This window comes from Hyla sarda, chromosome 5 (assembly GCF_029499605.1).
Source record: "Hyla sarda isolate aHylSar1 chromosome 5, aHylSar1.hap1, whole genome shotgun sequence".
Lineage (NCBI taxonomy): Eukaryota > Metazoa > Chordata > Amphibia > Anura > Hylidae > Hyla > Hyla sarda.
The window spans coordinates 227,227,423-227,242,475 of NC_079193.1; the positions used below are offsets into that span (position 1 = coordinate 227,227,423).

Below are 15,053 nucleotides of genomic sequence, written 5' to 3' on the forward strand. Positions count from 1 at the left end.
AAAAAAAAACACCTTGGTTTAACCTCTTCAGGTCGCAGGGCATACCTGTACACCTTGCACCCACTTCCCCCGTGATGAAGCGGGGTCACAAGCTGACCCCGTGTTATAGTGGGTCAATCCCAGCGGCTATCAATGGCCGGGACCCATGTCGTAGTGATGCCCTGCATTAACCCTCACACATCCCCATATACGGAAAAATAAAAAAGTTATAGGGGTCAGAAGATGACAATTTTTAACATACTTATTTAGGTGCATGTAGTTATAATTTTTTTAAACCGTTAAATAAAATAAAACCTACATAAACTGGGTATCCTTGTAACCGTATGAAACTACAGAATAAAGATATGGTGTCACTTTTACTGAAACGTGCACTGTGCAGAAATGGAAGCCACTACAAATTACAAAATGGTGTTTTTTTTTCTTTCAATTTTGTCCCACAAAATTTGTTTTTTTGGTTTAGCCATAGATTTAATGGTGAAATGACTGAAGTCATTACAAAGTAAAATTGGTAGTGCATAAAACAAGCCCTCATATAGTCTGTTGGTGGAAAACAAAGTTTTTTTTTTTTTTTTACTCCTCCCCTTCTAAGAATCATAAGTGCAAAAACTGAAAAACTTTAAGGTGTTAAGTAAATTGCTTTTAACTCCCACCTGTTAACTCCGGTTTGCTTCCTGGTTTGGCACTCTCGCAGGCGATGCATTTTACAGCTTCCGGTTTATTATTTACACAACACACATCACAGTCCCAGGTTCCAGCTGCTTTCTTAAACTGATCTAACAATCCAAGTTGATTCTGAGTTGCTGGTACAGAAGCTGCAGAAGTACTTACAGGAGTTGAAGTTCCTAAATGTAAAATAAAAAGCATTAATGATATTGTTTTTCTTTTGCACCACTAAAATGTGGGCAATTATATGTGAGCTATATGTTAATTTCTTAGGGTACGTTCCCACACGGCGTATTTTGCTGCGTATTTTCCTACCCATTGACTTCAACAGAGAAAATAAAATACGCAGCAGCAAATACGCAGCAAATACGCCGTGTGGGAATGTACCCTTAAAGAGATTTTCCCAAGAACCTAAAAGATGGCCAACTCTGGTTTGTTTGCCACAACTGTAGATGGTCAGTAGCCGAAAAGAGCTGACTGCATAGCTGAGCTGCGATCCTTGCATAAATCCCAGTTACATAAACCGTGTAGCTCCTAGTGCTACACCATTTACACAACTCCCATTGATGTGAATGAAAGTTAAACAAATTGCGCAAGAATAGCATTAGACACTGTAGTATTCTTACAAATAAAATGAAACTGCTGAACTGCTGGATCAAGAGAAAGACATTCTTACACCATAAACAGCCAAATAATAGAAGATTGATTTAAAAATTGGTGGATAGGATCTAAACAACATTTCCATCAGCATGATCCTCACTGCTGGAGGGCAGGACCATAAGGCATCAGTGCCGCCCAGTGTCTGTTCTCTCAACAGCTGTGAGCTACTGTAAAGGTCATCCGCAGCATTTACAGATTATGCCATTGCTGAAAATGATGCGTAAGGTAGCCAAACAGATAAACAATAAGAACTCGTATCATTGATCTTTCTGTACACTCTCACTACTCAACACAGTGACACTAATCAGCCAGTGCAAATGGGTCTTCATTGCCTTGTTCTGTTTTGTACACAGTAATGCAGATTTTTACTAACCTGGTTTAGGAGTGGTGCAGGCAATGCACTTTATTTCTTCGGCTTTATTCTGCACAAGGCACACATCACACTCCCATGATCCGATAGGTTTCCTGGCCAATTCCTCAAACTTAAGGCTTGCAGATGTTAAACCACTGTCAGAGGAAACTGTGGGTTTATCAGACTTTGTTGTGGGTAATAGTAGCAAGGCAGCTTTAACTCCAGTCCCGGGCTTGGGAGTTTCACAAGCTACACACTTTGTAAATTCTGGTTTGTTCTGTACTAAACAAGTATCACAATCCCACGTTCCAGGAGCTTTTTTAAACTGGTCTCCAAATCCTTGCACACTTGTCAAACTTGTGTTTTCAACAGGGCTGCTTGATGTTGAAGTGGCCGACTCCTTTAGGTCTCTAGTTAGCAGTTCTTTTGATGTGCTGCAAGATGCACATTTACTGTCCGATGCTTTGTTATCACTAAGGCATTTGCTGCAATACCAAATCCCCAAAGCCTGTTTACTGCTTTCACCAAAAGCTGCAGGAGTCTTCACAAGTGGAGATGATGTGCTTCTGGAAGGAGTAGCTGTGGTTGAAGTCTGTTGGGAACTTGAAGTGGAAAAACCTAGAGTGCAATATAGAAAATGGACAAACTACTACTACAAAACATCTGATTGAAGCAAAATAGATAGGAGTGTGTTTGTGTGCGTGAGTTTTTCTTTCCTATAAAGTTTTTGCTTTTTTCCTGTCTGATAACACTCATGCAGGGACGGAACACCCCCTTTCCTGTACACTGGGGGGGGTAGGGGTATAGCAGCGCTCGGACCCCCGAGATCTAAAACTTAACCTTTGGATAGGGGATAAAGTTCAGAGCACTACATATCTCCTTTAAACCTTCAGGTGCTGTCCTCCAGGTGCAGATCTCCTTTAACATGGGGGGGGGGGGGGGGAGAGGGGGGAGAGAGTTAACAGGTGCAGAAGCAAATTTCAAATAAAGGGGCTTTATAAATTGGCAGGTCTTGGACACTTAGCTGACTAGCCAATGGCAAAGAAACATGCTCCTTACATTACATAGAGGGAGATTTATCAAAACCTGCCCAGAGAAAAGTTGCTCAGTTGCTCTGGGCAACTTTTTCTTCGCACAGGTTTTGATAAATCTGCTCCATTCTCTTCAATGGAGCCAAGCTGCAATATCAGACAGACAACCTGAGAACAGGAGTGGTGCTGTTTTTGCAAGAAAGCAGATTTTCTAATCCTAGACATCCCCTTTTGTGTTAACAACAGTTCATGTCCTTTACTTTTCTCACCTGGACTTTTCAGAACATCAAGCACACTTCCTTCTTTTAAAGTCTTTGCAGGTTTACAGAATCCACTGTATTCCTCTTCTGTCTTCTTCACGCTGCTGTTATTTATAGCAACGGGAGATTTAACTACGTGAGAAAAGGAAAAAAATATATATTTTTAGCCAATAAGTTATTCAATTTTGGTACAAGCGCAGACAAATTATCTTGATCTTTAAGAAGGCAATGCAAAAGTCTAGTTTGTGTTGTAGTTTAAAAAATTATTATTTCAGTGCTGGATGTTTGTCTCACTATTCTAGTAAGAAGAGGAAAAGAAAAACAATTAACAATTCAGACAGAAAATAGGCAAACATTATCTGTGATCGGGAAGAACAAGATTTGGAATCAAATAGATAAATGTTCATTAAAGCGGTACTCTGTGTCCGAACCAGTATGGGGCCCCAACCTTCCTAAATGGAGTGTGTCAGCCACCGTAATGAAGCTCTATAGGAGCGCTGAAGATTGCCAAGTGCAGCTCTCCGGCTCTCCTAGAGCTGCATTGAGGGGGCGTGTTGCTTTGCCTGTCCTGACCAAAATGCCATACTACATACATTCCCTAGGACAAAAAGGAGATTTTTTTTGTACTCCCCGCAAAATCTCTCTCAGCCTTCATTGGGGACACCTTACTGATTGGTATATGCTCTTGCCACTAGGAGGCGCTGACACTAGGAAAAAAAAAAAGTTGGCTCCTCTCTGGCAGGATATACCCGCCACTGGAAGTGAGGTAACCAGTTTTGTCACAAAGCAGTAGGACAAGCCAACCAAGGACATGTCCGAAAGAATCTAGAAAAGAATCTCTGAAGTGGGTGGGTGCGGTGTCCCCTCCTCTTTGTTGGGGGCCGCCGGGCGCTGGAACTCTATAATGTACGCCATTGGTCTCCAACCTGCAGACCTCCAGATGTTGCAAAACTACAGCCAACGGCTTGCTGGGAGCTGTAGTTTTGCAACAGCTGGAGGTCCGCAGGTTTGAGACCACTGCTGTACGCTGTATACCTATGCCCGGGCTGCAAAAGATACAGAAAATAAACTTTTAACTCACCCACCTCGGCCGCACGCAGGGGACTGGAACGATGACAGCCGTCAGCCTATCACCGGCCGGAGCGATGCCCTGCCCGGCCAGTGATAGGCTGAGCCCACTGCCATGTAAGAAGCCGGCTTCTTACATGACAGTGGGCTCAGCCTATCACTGGCCGTTGGCTGGCCGGGCATGCTGGGAGTGGTAGTTTTGCAACAACTGGAGGTCCGCAGGTTGGAGACCACTGGCGTACAGCGAGTTCCATCGCCAGCAGCCCCCAACAAAGAGGAGGAGGGCAGTGCTTGACATGTGAGTAGTACCCTGCTGGGCTGATAATTAATTGGGGGGAGCAGAACAGTGCTGGCGGGTCACATGATTTTGAGGGGGTGGGGAAGCCGAATACCGCGCGCGGGTCACGATTGGGGCGGGGGTGTTAGAAAATACTGTTATATACCGTGGAACCGCCGTAAGTTAAAAAAAAAATACCGTAATATACATATTTGGTCATACCGCCCAGCCCTAGGACACCATACTGATAGGACGTATCAAAGAAGTCCCCTAGGGTGGGGGAAAAAAAAACCACCAGAGAAAAGGAATCCGTCCCGAGACCAAACTCACGTGTCCACAAGGCCTGTGGACGAGTCCCCAGGCCAGAGACCAACTAGGCCCTGAATTTGGTCTCCCGGAAGATCCCCCCGTCCAAGGGCCATAAAGAGAGACAAGAAAGGCCAGGTGCATGAGAACAAAGACCTAAACAGCTGCAGCCTCACATACCCCTGTCCCAGGGGCCCACCATGAGTACCTGGAAGGAGACAGTAGCCGGGCAGGTGTAATCCGGATGACTAACACCCTCTAACTCGAGAGGACTGAACCTCGAACGACGAAAGAGCGGATCGCCCAGAAAAGGGGCATCCCGGGCACCGGAGAGACCGACAAGGAAACTAGAGAGGTCTGATCCACCTGGAAGACTAACTTGCAAATCAAATGGCCAAGGAACAAGCGGAACACCCCGAAAGGGAACATCCCAGAACACTGGAGTTGCTGATATGGGAAATGGAGGCTCCTGAGTCACCTGGAAGACTCATACATGAAGAGTAAGGAAAACAGACGTCCGCGAAAACTCTCCGGATGACAAACTTCACTGTGGAAAAAGTGAAGAAGAAGTGAAGTACAGAACGATCACCCCACAGAGAGATCGTGGAGGAGCCTGGGCTGGATCACTACACATGCCGAGACCTCAATCAAACAAGGCCCAAGGACCGGAAGAGCCACCAGAAAGGAAGGCATACCACAGGATCCAGGACAGAGACCAAGCCAAGGACTAACCAGTCTTGGATCCCAGTGGTCCGAGCGGACCAGAGCACTCCGAAGAAACAGCCAGCCAGAGCGGGAACGGAGGGGGAAACAAAGAAGGACCCAGCCGGGACCCTCAGGTTCTGGCCACACGAAAGTTATTCCAGAAGACTGTGGTGACAGTGCCGTGCAACTGACACAGACAAACGGGAAGGAAGAACACACCCTTCCAGGGAGATTTTGCGAAGGGAGGAGAAGAGCAATGGCAGGTCCCGAACAACAGACTGTGGCTAGACCAGCTGTCGCCGGCCATACAAGATTATATAAACTCCTCTAACAGAGGAGAGAGAGTCAAGGCTGTGTGAGCAGCAGTAGATAACCAAAAACAAAAAGAGCCAGGCTGCAAAGGTGCACAGTAAGCACACAAGCCTAGACAGGGAAAAAAAAAAAACCCCTGGTGATCGCTCCCAGCAAAAAACAAGGGCCCAGCCAGATACCCCCACCCCCAGCTTGGCGGCAGAAAAAGCTGAATAAAAATAGTCCCCCTAGAGAAGGAAAAACAAGGGGGACCAAGATGAAACTCAGGTATTGACCATGCCAAGCACCCTGGTACCCAAACCCCCTGTGGAAAGGGAAGTGTGCCAGGCACAGTAGAAGTAGGGAAATGATGCCCCACAGCCACGGACCAGGACGGAGAGAATGTAGCCCCCAGGCCCCAGTGACAACCTATCGCCGTATGGAGGAGCCACCTCGTGTCCCCAGGGGGAAAGGAATCCTGTACACTGGACCTGGGCAAACATACAAGACGTACGGAGAGCCAGTCCGGACAATGACAAGCAGAAGAGTAGGTGCCTGAGCCACCCAGGACAGAAAACTCAGAGGTACCTGGAGGTATAGGGAGGGGCCGAACTGCACCATGCCAGAACCAAAGTGCTCAACAGAACTGCGGAAACAAAATCCCAGGAAGCCCCGAGGCACACCTCACCGAACAGAAGGGAAGGTGGGCCCAACACTGACAGAGCAGCCTTATATGGAGGGACACAGACATTGTACCTCACGAAAGTAGTGGGGTACCAAGACTGCAGACACAAAAGAAACCGCAGACATCCAAGGGACCTGCAGGAAGGAAGGTATGCCTGTAGCAGACCAACACTGCAACCTTAGGAAGGGGAACAGAGTGATGCTGCTGTTGCTGAGAAAGTCCCTGGAGCCTGCAGAAAAAATAAATAAATAAAAAAAACTGATTTACTAATGGTGCCTCACACCAAGACTGCAGGCGCAGAATCAAGAGAAAAGGAATGTATGTGGAGCAGGAAACATGCAGACACAGTTTGACCTTACAGGTAGAAAAGGTCCCATGATCTCAAAGATACACTTTGCAGAAGGTCACCTGGAGAGACAAAAGGACTGCAGCCGCGATCGGCAGAAACGGAGGAGGTGACCTGGTGGACCAGAAAAGCATATAGACAGTGTCTGTTCATGTGGCCTAGGGACCATGGCCACGCAGGTCCTGTATACGGAAACACACAGCGAAGTGAGATCCCAGCCTTAGACAGTAACACGCATGCCGAGAGGAATCTGGTAAAATAGGGAACCATACATACCAGCATGTGGTGCATTGTAGAAACGCCACGGAGCCACTCGAGGAGACTCACTCACAACTACCCCTTGCAGTGGGTTATACCAGAACCACAGTCCACGGTGTGAAAAGAGTATGGTAGATGACCCAACTTAGTAGGAGGCCATGTGGAAAACCGTCGACCCGTCGAATAGAATCCCTGAGCGCACAAGGTCACTCCATTCAACCTCCCACAGAAAGCGAGGAACTGGAGTGCGGCCTATCCAACGGGCGAACTGGTGGCGTAGAAGACCCAACAATCGAGGACTGACTGGTATGAAGCCTGTGCCTCTATAGGGACCCTCTTCCAGAACCTCCACCAGGAGACATGGATAGAAACCCCCCCCCCCCCTTAGAGATAGGGGAAGGCTGAGGACCTGTGGAATGCAGCCCTGTCCTCCGATAAGGTCCGCAGGACGCTCAGTTCTACGTATAACGCGCACGGCAGTGGGGCACCAGAACGCCAGCCGCAGATGCATCCGCCGATGAAAGGCAGTGTAGGAAACCATGCAGACCACTGTCTGGCGTACTGGTATGGGTTCATAGTAGACAACAAGGCATTCCGACGGGCACCTCACACAGTAGTGAGGTACTGGAAGTCCAGCCGTAGCTACATCAGCCATGTGATGTGTGACAGGTGGTGTAGGAAACCATGCAGACCACTGTCCGGCTTACCAGTGTGGGACCAGCGAGGACAACAGGTAACTCCATCAGACTTGTCTGGCTTACTGGTATGGGTCCATAGAAGACAACAGGTCACTCAATCGACACCTCGCTCAGTAGTGAGGTACTGGACCTCCTGCTGCAGATACATCGGCCGTGTGATGTGTGACAAGCGGCAGAGAAAACCATGCAGACCAGTGTCTGGCTTACTGGTATGGGTGCATAGTGGACAAGTTATGCCGTCGGGCACCTCGCAGTAATGAGGCACCGGAACTCCAGCTGCAGCTATACCAACCGCGTGATAGGCGATTTAGAAAACCATGTCTGGCTTACTGGTATGGGTCCATAGAAGACAACAGGTCACTCCATCGGACACCTCGCTCAGTAGTGAGGCACCGGAACTCCAGCCGCACATACATCAGCCGTGTGATATGTGACAGATGGCAGAGGAAGCCATGCAGACCACTGTCTGGCTTGGGTCCATAGTATACAACGGAACATTCCTTCGGACACCTCACCCCAGCAGTGGGGTACCGGAGCGCCAGCCACAGACTCGGCAACCATGACATGCGAGACTAATGTCTGGCATAATGATATCAGGACCAAACCATGTCCACGCACGAATACTCCAAAGGAGACCTACAGTTGAATGTGGGGAACCAGAGCACTAGCCGCGGATGAGTTAGCCTGTGGAGAAGGAAATCAAAGCATGACCTGCCATAACACCCCGAGGATGGGAGGCCGGCAGACCCGACAGATGCGGAATCCCAAAAGAAACCTGAGCATCTCCTATGCTCCATGAAGGCAGGATTAGGGATGCCAGAGGGACACCTCAAGCGAGTGTGGGCCTCAAGGGGGAGCCAAACCTCACTGTGTGAGTGGCCAAGGAATACACACACACACTTTTTTATATTTATTTTATGGATATAGATATATACACACACACATATATTTTTAATTTATTTTTATTTTATTAATAAAAAGTATCTTATTTTTATTTTGTGGGAAAATATATGCACTAAGGCTGGAAGGGAGCATGGGGCGCAGGGCGCCCTGCAAAGAGCTCCTGGAGCAGCGTAGCACATAGCAGCGTGTTATAGAAGCACCTGCTATTCGTTGTGCAGCTCTGAGGCAGGGGACAGTTGAAGGTCGGACAAACAAGCTCCCGTCGGGTTCTGCCTCAGGAGCAGAGTTCTGGCCGGAACAGAGTGGTCCCGTCCTACAGAGAGAGTCACCGACCCTGCAGCGGGGAGGGGGGGGGTGGTTGAGCTAGGCATGAAAGTGAGAGGGAATGGCTCCCAGCAGCGCGCAACCAGGAGAGGAGCAGCTGCATGACCTCCTGGCTCGCACGTTTAGTAAGGAGGTGAAAAGTAGTTATGAGCGGCATTGCCCATATTCGAATTTGCGATATTTTGCGTAACGCCCGCAACGCCCCCTCCCGTAGACATGAATGCAGGGGGCGTGGCATGACGGCTGCTGCAGGGAGATCGTGGGGAGGTCCCAGCGGCGGGCCCCCCGCAATCAGACATCTCAGGGGTGTGGAAATTAAAAAAAATAAAATAAAAATAAACTACTTGTCCAAGGGACTAAAGCGGAACACAATCTACTTGTCCTTCAAGAAAATCCACTTGTCCTGGTAGATAAAATAATTTTAAACAAAATAGTACGATCCCCCCCACTAGACCACCAGGGATGGATATAAGATCCCTTTAGACACTACTGTCAACTTAGACAGCAGTGATCTAATGGTTTAATAGCGGTCACGGTGATCGCAGCATGCCATGATCGTAGCTAGCTCCTTTTACACCCGAGGCAACCACAGAAAATTGTGCCCCCCCCATCTGACTCCTATAACGCCAATTTTTCCATATACAGGGTTGAGGGTAATCTTGTGTGACATGATCTGTTGTTATTATCGGAACTTTTATTAGGAAAGGGGCTTATTCACACATATAAGCACTTAAAATATTTTAATCACTTTTTCAGTCTTCATGGGGACTTATATATGGAGTCTTTTGATTGGATAACAGTGAACTGCGCTGTGTTACTTGGGGGGGGGGGGGTTGATGGGGGATTCTGCTTCTCCAGTTTATGTGGTGCATTTTATTTACTCTAATTTATGTGTCAGAAAATGCTGGAAGTTGCATTTAGTTACTAGATAACTACAACACCCAGCATGCCCTGATAAAGCATGTTGCACTGTATAGTAGTACAGTTAATGTTATTGTGCAACATGCTCGGAGTTGTAGTTTTGGTTTGTGTCAGCTGCAGAGCCATAGGCTGTGTCAAGGAATACTGGGAATTACAGTTAGTAACAACAACTCGCAGCATGCCCTGATGCAGCCTCTGGCTCTGCAGCTGACCCGAACCAAAACTACAACTCCCAGCATGTTACACTTTATAGTTCTACAGATTAGGTTATGGTGCAACATGCTGGAAGTTGTAGTTTTGGTTCGGCTGTGTTTGCGCGCATCCGTGGGGCTCTTGGTCGGCGGGTGCGTATGAAGGGGCTGGGATTCTGGGGGTGCAATTTAGTGCTGGTGGCCAGAAGCCACTAAAAATAAATTAAAAAAATTAGCACAACTGGCAGCAGCACTTGTCAGTCTACCCCTGTACAAAACATACATGCATACACATATCATACATCCACATATACATACAACGGCCACTGCCCCCTATATTATACATTACATACATACATCATACATAGACACATCATACATAGACACCATACATAGACATCATACATAGACACCATACATAGACACCATACATAGACACCATACATAGACATCATACATAGACATCATACATAGACATCATACATAGACATCATACATAGACATCATACATAGACATCATACATACACCCCCCCCCCACATCATACATTACATACACACATCATATATACACATACACTCACTCCATAAATATACACCATACATATGCAAACATCATACATACACCTGCCGCTGCCCCCTATATCATACATTACATACACACATCACATATACACACATCACATATACACATGCACACATCATACATACACCCCCCTAATCATACATTACATACATATACAACCACCCTTCCCGCCGCCTGCATGCTCGGCCTCCTCACCGTCTGTGTGAGGTGAAATCCCCAGCCCGTGCAGTGCAGTCTCCTCACACACGTCCTTTCCCTGCTCTGTACTTACCCCGCAAATACTTGAAACCTCCCCGTGATAAATGAGGTCCTGTGTAGACAGAGCAGGGGGGAGGGAGATGCTGTGTGTGGGGAAAGGAGGAGCTGTGGACGTCCTCATTCTCCCCATGTCTTCTTGTATTATGCAGAGCTGCGCTCTCCATCCTCCGGGAGGGAGGGGGATGAGGGGGCGTGGCTTAATCATATCCTGCAGACGTGCGATCTTGGGCTCTGCCCTCGCCCCTGAGATCGCCTCACACCGGCTGGGGGGCTCTGAGCAGCAGCCCCCGGCTACTGATATCAGCTGGGGGCCGCCACTGCCCCCTCCATACAATCTGAGCGCCGATGTGAGGTGCAGACTTGCATCGGCTCCTGCACCTCACACCGGCATTAAAGAAAAATAAGGGAGAAGTCTATCTGTCCCTGCTTGCCTGATATAGGTCTAAATCTATTAAAAAAAAAATCACCTGCCCGGCGCCCAAAACTACTTGTCCCGGGCGTCAGGCGATAGGATTTCCACATCCCTGCATCTTATCCCTATCCTTTTGATAGGGGATAAGAGGTTTTTGCCCGGAATACCCCTTTAAGAATACATACACGTTCATGTGTATGGGGAGATCAGGAGAGATAACAGCCTACTGAATGAAGGTTTATTCAACAGCTATTAAAGGTGTATTGCCACCACTTTGAGATAGACTGACTGCCGTAAAGGTCTGCAATGAAGCAACGTACTGATTAAAATACAGTAAAATCACATGTCATCTGGATGCAGATTACACAACATAGCAATCAATCACCACATGCAGGGAGCAAACTACTTACCAGGAATGGTCATTTCTGACATCTTACTAGTCTGGGAAGAGAAGGATGACCCTTTCATAGCCGGCACACTAAATGTAAAGCCAACCTGTGAAAGAAAATACACTTAAAACACAAAAAAAATCTTTAAAAAGGCAGAGCGACTTTAGAAGAATTGACAATCCCAATTTTTCACAAAAAAACAACATGGATGCTGAAATGCCTGAACTATTAAATCATTGACACCATGTGATGAATGGTGAAAAAATAAATAAATAAATAAATTAAAAAAATGATACCAACATGCCAGAATTGGTTATTTTTTTTCAGATCACATACCAGAAAAAAAATTATCCCAAAATGGTACCAATAAAAATTACAAATCGGAGGAAAAAAAACAAGCCTATAGAAAGCTCTATAGGGGAAAACATTTTAAAAAGTTATATGGTTCAGAATAGAGTGGTGCAAGGCAATTGTTTTCGTTCACCAGCTGGCAGGTCATGTTCCAACATCTCTTCTCTGAAAAAAGGAAGAATCGTGAGGGACAAGAAGTCCTTGGAAGGGGAGCTGAGCATGGAAATAGACATCCCAGCGGTGATGAAAAGAATCTGCAGGTGTGACTGACCGCTCCAGCATCCTCCACCTCTTCCTTCCCCCAGGTTCCAAGGGGTAAAATTATAAAAACCTGTGTAGAGGGAATGACCCCCTCCCCCCCCACTGTTTCTGAATGGTACCAGGAGATTATTTTCATTTGCCGCATGGAAGAGCTGATTGCGGACTCTCTGGGCCACAACAACATTTGTGGCAACCTGGAGACCCTGGCTAGCGTTTCCTTGAAACGCCACTTTACAGAGTGAAGCAAGGCTCTGGTTTCCTTCCCGTGATTGATCTCTTCACTGGATTCGTTGTCCATCCCTGCAGTGAGCCTGAATTCAACCGAGGCTGGGGCGATTGTGAATGGCGATTGGCGGGTCAGTTGCTACTTTGCCCTGTCTTTGCCCTCAGTATTTTCCCCTCTCCTCCCCCTTTCAGTCCCCCCCTTACCGCACTGGCTGTCTCCCACTGTTTTTCTTTCTTTGCCTCCTTTCTTCCCCCACCTGACTCCTATCCAGTGCAACTCTTTACTCTTAGTCTTGTGTACTTTCCTCATTGCAGTAACCATTAGGATTCATTCTGTACTACCATGGCTGTTATGTTATTTTTGCATTATACCACATATGTCTTAGCAGATTCATGCATAAATGATCCACTGCGCTGCATCGATTTTCCTTATGTTCGTATACCCTTGTTTTCCTTACAATAAACTTTATTTTCTGATTAAAAAAACCTGTGTAGAGGAAGAGTGGTGCAGTGACCCATGGCAACCAGATGGTATCTTTTATTTTTCACATGTCTCTAAAAATGAAAGCAGCAATCTGATTGGTTGCCATTGGCAGCGTAAATTCCGCCTCGGAAAATCTGCTGTGGACAGCTGAGAAGAGCCTGCCCCCTTTCAAATATGCAGCAGGAAACCTGCAAAAAAGTCTGCCAGTGTGAATGTACCCTAACATTTCATATCACATAAAATGTTATATCCTGTACGGTAAATTGCGTTTATAACATCATATCCCAGAAAAAAATTAAGTAAACAAGTGTTCAAAAAGTCTGATCAATGCCAAAATGGTACCGATACGAACAGCATATTACGGCTCAAAAAATGAGCCCTCATACAGCCCAGTTTACGGAAAAAAATTATTATAGGGGGTCAGGAATTTTTTACTTTTATTAAAAAGTTTTAAAATAAAAAAAATATTAAAACATGACTGAAACTAAACAAATTTGGTATTTGTGTAATCAGGCCGATCTAAAGTTTCAAAATAATATGTAAGTTTGACTAGAAGGTGAATGGCAAAAAAAACTGAAAACCCCAAAATTAGCATTTTTTCTTTCAATTTCACCTCACAAACAATTTTTTTGTTTCAGAGCATAAGTTATGGAAAAATGAAAGGTGTCATTACAAAGTATACTTCCCCACAAAAAACCAGCCTCATATGGGTCTGTAGATGGAAAAATAAGAGTTATGGCTATTATAGGACAAGGAGGAAAAAATAAAAGTGCAGAAACTAATGACCTTATTTACAGACTATTTTGGTTGAAATTATTTTATCTACCAGGACAAGTGGATTTTCTTGAGGGACAAGTAGATGGTGTTCCGTTTTAAAGTACCGTATATACTCGAGTATAAGCAGAGTTTTTCAGCACGATTTTTCGTGCTGAAAACACCCCCCTCGGCTTATACTCGAGTGAACTCCCCCACCCGCAGTGGTCTTCAACCTGCGGACCTCCAGAGGTTTCAAAACTACAACTCCCAGCAAGCCCAGGCAGCCATCGGCTGTCCGGGCTTGCTGGGAGTTGTAGTTTTGAAACCTCCGGAGGTCCGCAGGTTGAAGACCACTGCGGCCTTCGACATCATCCAGCCCCCTCTCACCCCCTTTAGTTCTGTACAGTACTCACCTCCGCTCGGAGCTGGTCTGGTCCTGCAGGGCTGTCCGGTGAGGAGGTGGTCCGGTGGCATAGTGGTTCCGGGCTGCTATCTTCACCGGGGAGGCCTCTTCTAAGCGCTTCGGGCCCGGCCTCAGAATAGTCACGTTGCCTTGACAACGACGCAGAGGTGCGTTCATTGCCAACGTAATTCTGCGTCATTGTCAAGGCAACGCCTCTATTCCGGGCCGGAAGCGCGGAGAAGAGGCGCCCCCGGTGAAGATAGCAGCCCGGAACCACTATGCCACCGGACCACCTCCTCTCCGGACAGCCCTGCAGCACCGGACCAGCGCCGAGCGGAGGTGAGTACTCAGAACTAAAGGGGGTGAGAGGGGGCTGGATGATGTCGAAGGCCGCTGTGGTCTTCAACCTGCGGACCTCCGGAGGTTTCAAAACTACAACTCCCAGCAAGCCCAGACAGCCGATGGCTGCCCGGGCTTGCTGGGAGTTGTAGTTTTGAAACCTCTGGAGGTCCGCAGGTTGAAGACCACTGAGGGCGAATGATGAGAAGAGGATGATGAAGGGGGGGGGGGGGATGATAAGAGGATGATGAAGGGGGGATGTGTGGGATGATGACAAGGGGATGATGAAGGGGGGATGTGTGGGATGATAAGGGGATGATGAAGGGGGGATGTGTGGGATGATAAGGGGATGATGAAGGGGGGATGTGTGGGATGATGACAAGGGGATGATGAAGGGGGGGATGTGTGGGATGATAAGGGGATGATGAAGGGGGGGATGTGTGGGATGATGAAAAGGGGATGATGAGGATGTTAATGACGGGTCTGGATGATGACAGGGGGGGATGATGTATTTCCCACCCTAGGCTTATACTCGAGTCAATAACTTTTCCTGGGATTTTGGGTTGAAATTAGGGGTCTCGGCTTATACTCGAGTATATACGGTAGTTTTTTTTTTTTTTTTTAAGTTTCCAAACCTGCAGTGTTTCCAAAC

The 15,053-nt window shown here is 47.0% G+C and overlaps 1 protein-coding gene across 4 annotated transcripts in view; it reads right to left on the minus strand.

Moving 5' to 3' along the window:
- Window positions 1-15,053, minus strand: part of NUP153 (nucleoporin 153) — a 109,952-nt gene that overhangs the window by 19,791 nt on the left and 75,108 nt on the right. For all 4 annotated transcript variants that reach the window (XM_056521237.1, XM_056521236.1, XM_056521235.1 and 1 more), the window contains 4 exons: window positions 11,604-11,688; window positions 2,976-3,098; window positions 1,697-2,293; window positions 651-842 (listed from right to left, as the gene is read on the minus strand). In XM_056521237.1, the coding sequence (XP_056377212.1) occupies window positions 651-842; window positions 1,697-2,293; window positions 2,976-3,098; window positions 11,604-11,688 (997 nt within the window). The remainder of the gene's footprint in view (window positions 1-650; window positions 843-1,696; window positions 2,294-2,975; window positions 3,099-11,603; window positions 11,689-15,053) is intronic.